Source organism: Aptenodytes forsteri, unplaced genomic scaffold (genome assembly GCF_000699145.1).
Source record: "Aptenodytes forsteri isolate BGI_AS27 unplaced genomic scaffold, ASM69914v1 Scaffold482, whole genome shotgun sequence".
In the NCBI taxonomy this organism is placed as follows: Eukaryota; Metazoa; Chordata; class Aves; order Sphenisciformes; family Spheniscidae; genus Aptenodytes; species Aptenodytes forsteri.
This window is the reverse complement of record NW_008795046.1, coordinates 959,653-961,599: the sequence shown is the minus strand read 5'-3', so window position 1 is coordinate 961,599 and position 1,947 is coordinate 959,653. Positions and strand designations below refer to the sequence as shown.

At 42.2% G+C, this 1,947-nt stretch overlaps 1 protein-coding gene across 1 annotated transcript; it reads right to left on the bottom strand.

Annotated features, from left to right (window-relative positions):
• Nucleotides 1–940: 940 nt before the first annotated feature.
• On the bottom strand, nucleotides 941–1,507 carry ASCL4 (achaete-scute family bHLH transcription factor 4). The gene has a single exon (XM_009277006.1). The coding sequence runs from the start codon at nucleotides 1,505–1,507 to the stop codon at nucleotides 941–943; it is 567 nt and encodes a 188-aa protein (XP_009275281.1).
• Nucleotides 1,508–1,947: the final 440 nt, after the last annotated feature.

Sequence of the window (1,947 nt, the reverse complement as noted above, 5' to 3'; positions counted from 1 at the left end):
GATGTAAACTGACATATTTAATGTTACCCTTTTTGTACACACCAGTACCTAACCACTACTGGAACATATTTCTAAGCATATAATGTCTGACCTGTCAAAAAGACACAATCAAGACTATTTTGTCCACAAACTCAATTTTCAGAAAAGAAAGGAAAAGGCTGGCAACATTTTTTCAGTATCATGAGTGGAGCTTTGCTTTTGAAGGTGCAGTTTTACAGAACTCTTGTATCCCTCTTCCTAGCATTGATTAGAATGAAACTGTTAGATTTTCTTTTCCTGAAAATTATCCTTCGAATAATCACCAAGTAGCCAGTGCCCAATGCATGAGTTGCTTCTTTCACTTTAGAAGATACCGTAAAAGAAATTCATTCCCAAATATAGCCTTATTTATATTTTTAAAAAGTCTTCTCAGAAATAGAAGTATTTCTGAGAGTTTTCTAAAAATTTTAGGGAAAGATATTTTATCTAAATCTTACCTTTCCCAGTCCAAGTGTTTGCAACCCAGTGCACCTCAGGTTAGCAGTCAGGAAAAACAGACAATAAAACTTACAGGAGGAAGCAGGAGAAAGGGGAGGGGGGCTTCCTGAAGTGGATTTATCTGGTTTTGCTGTCTCATCGAGTGAAAGGCAAAAGAAAATAGATGAACAGAATAAAAGCTGAATGAAAACTAGAATGCAAAAGTTGCTTCATTTTTAACAATCCAAATGAAGTTTAGTAACATAGCTGAAGCAACCTGAGAGATATCTGTTTACTTAGGAATCATCTTTAGGTTTTGTACAGATAACATTTAAACTCCTTTGACAGATTGAAAATACCTTTTTTTTTCCCTAGCTGTTTTCCCTTTTCCTGGTATTCATTTTCAACTGTAGAAAAATCCCCAGGGTTTTAGATTTGTTTTTCAGCCAAACTCGAAGGTTTCTGTCTCCAGAGAGGCTGTTTCTTAGCTGCCCGTCTCCTCAAATTCACTGTAGGGGGATGAAGCTGAAGAGGTTTTAGACTCTCCATCACTGTTGCACTCCCGCGGGGGACCAGGACTGGGAGCGTCCGGGAGTTCCTTGGCAGAGAGCGTTTCCTTACTGTTAGACCCTAAGGGATGGCAGTCCAGCAAGCTCTGCAGGTGTTTGATGTAGCTTATTGCAGCTCTCAGGGTCTCCACTTTGCTGAGGCGCTTGTCAGCAAATTCCTTGGGCAGGTGCTCTCTCAGGCGTGTGTAGCCCTCATTCACGCAGCGCACCCGCTGCCTTTCCCTCTCGTTCCTCTTTCGAATGAAGGCAGGCTCAAAGGAATAGTCATAGACACCCACGTAGCCAGGGAATGGGATGTAGGAGATGCGACCTGTGTGCCCGCTGTAGGCTTGCTCCCAGTAAGATGGGTCCAGGTGGAAGGGAACCCCAAAGGGCTGTCGCAGGGGGACCCCATGGGGATGCACATGGCTGTTAGCCAGGGACATAGCTCCTGGAAATGCAATCCTGTTCAATAGTCCGTCATCATCTTTATTGCTGTCCATGCTTCTTTTTTTCCTCACCAGTGGAATGTCAGTTCCTGAATTTGGCTTCCAAATCTTGTATCAGTCCAAGCAAGGAGGAAACATTTGTACAAGTACTCTGCCCTGCAGGCCACAATTTCCTCCTATGGTATATAAAAACTCAGATCTCGAAGTATTGCTAACGACTCATGAGGTCCACTCTGTGCCTGGAAATCAGCTCTAAGCCTTGTTGTTTTTATAGATGTAGGATGCCAGCTAATTTACAGACAGGTTTTGAGGACCATCACTCCACACTTTAAACCCTTCTTTTCCTCTGATCTTCATATTTCAAAAGATAATAAGAGGGTTCCTGTGTATTCCTTTTCTCTCCGCTTGAAATTACGACCGTAAGAGTTAATGCCAAACATAAATAATCTTCCAGGCTCTAAACACTTCTCATGTATTGTAATCCACGATATCGT

What these genes read in the sequence shown, in the direction of transcription:
- ASCL4 (XM_009277006.1), bottom strand. Translation starts at nt 1,507, where the DNA reads ATGGACAGCAATAAAGATGATGACGGACTATTGAACAGGATTGCATTT.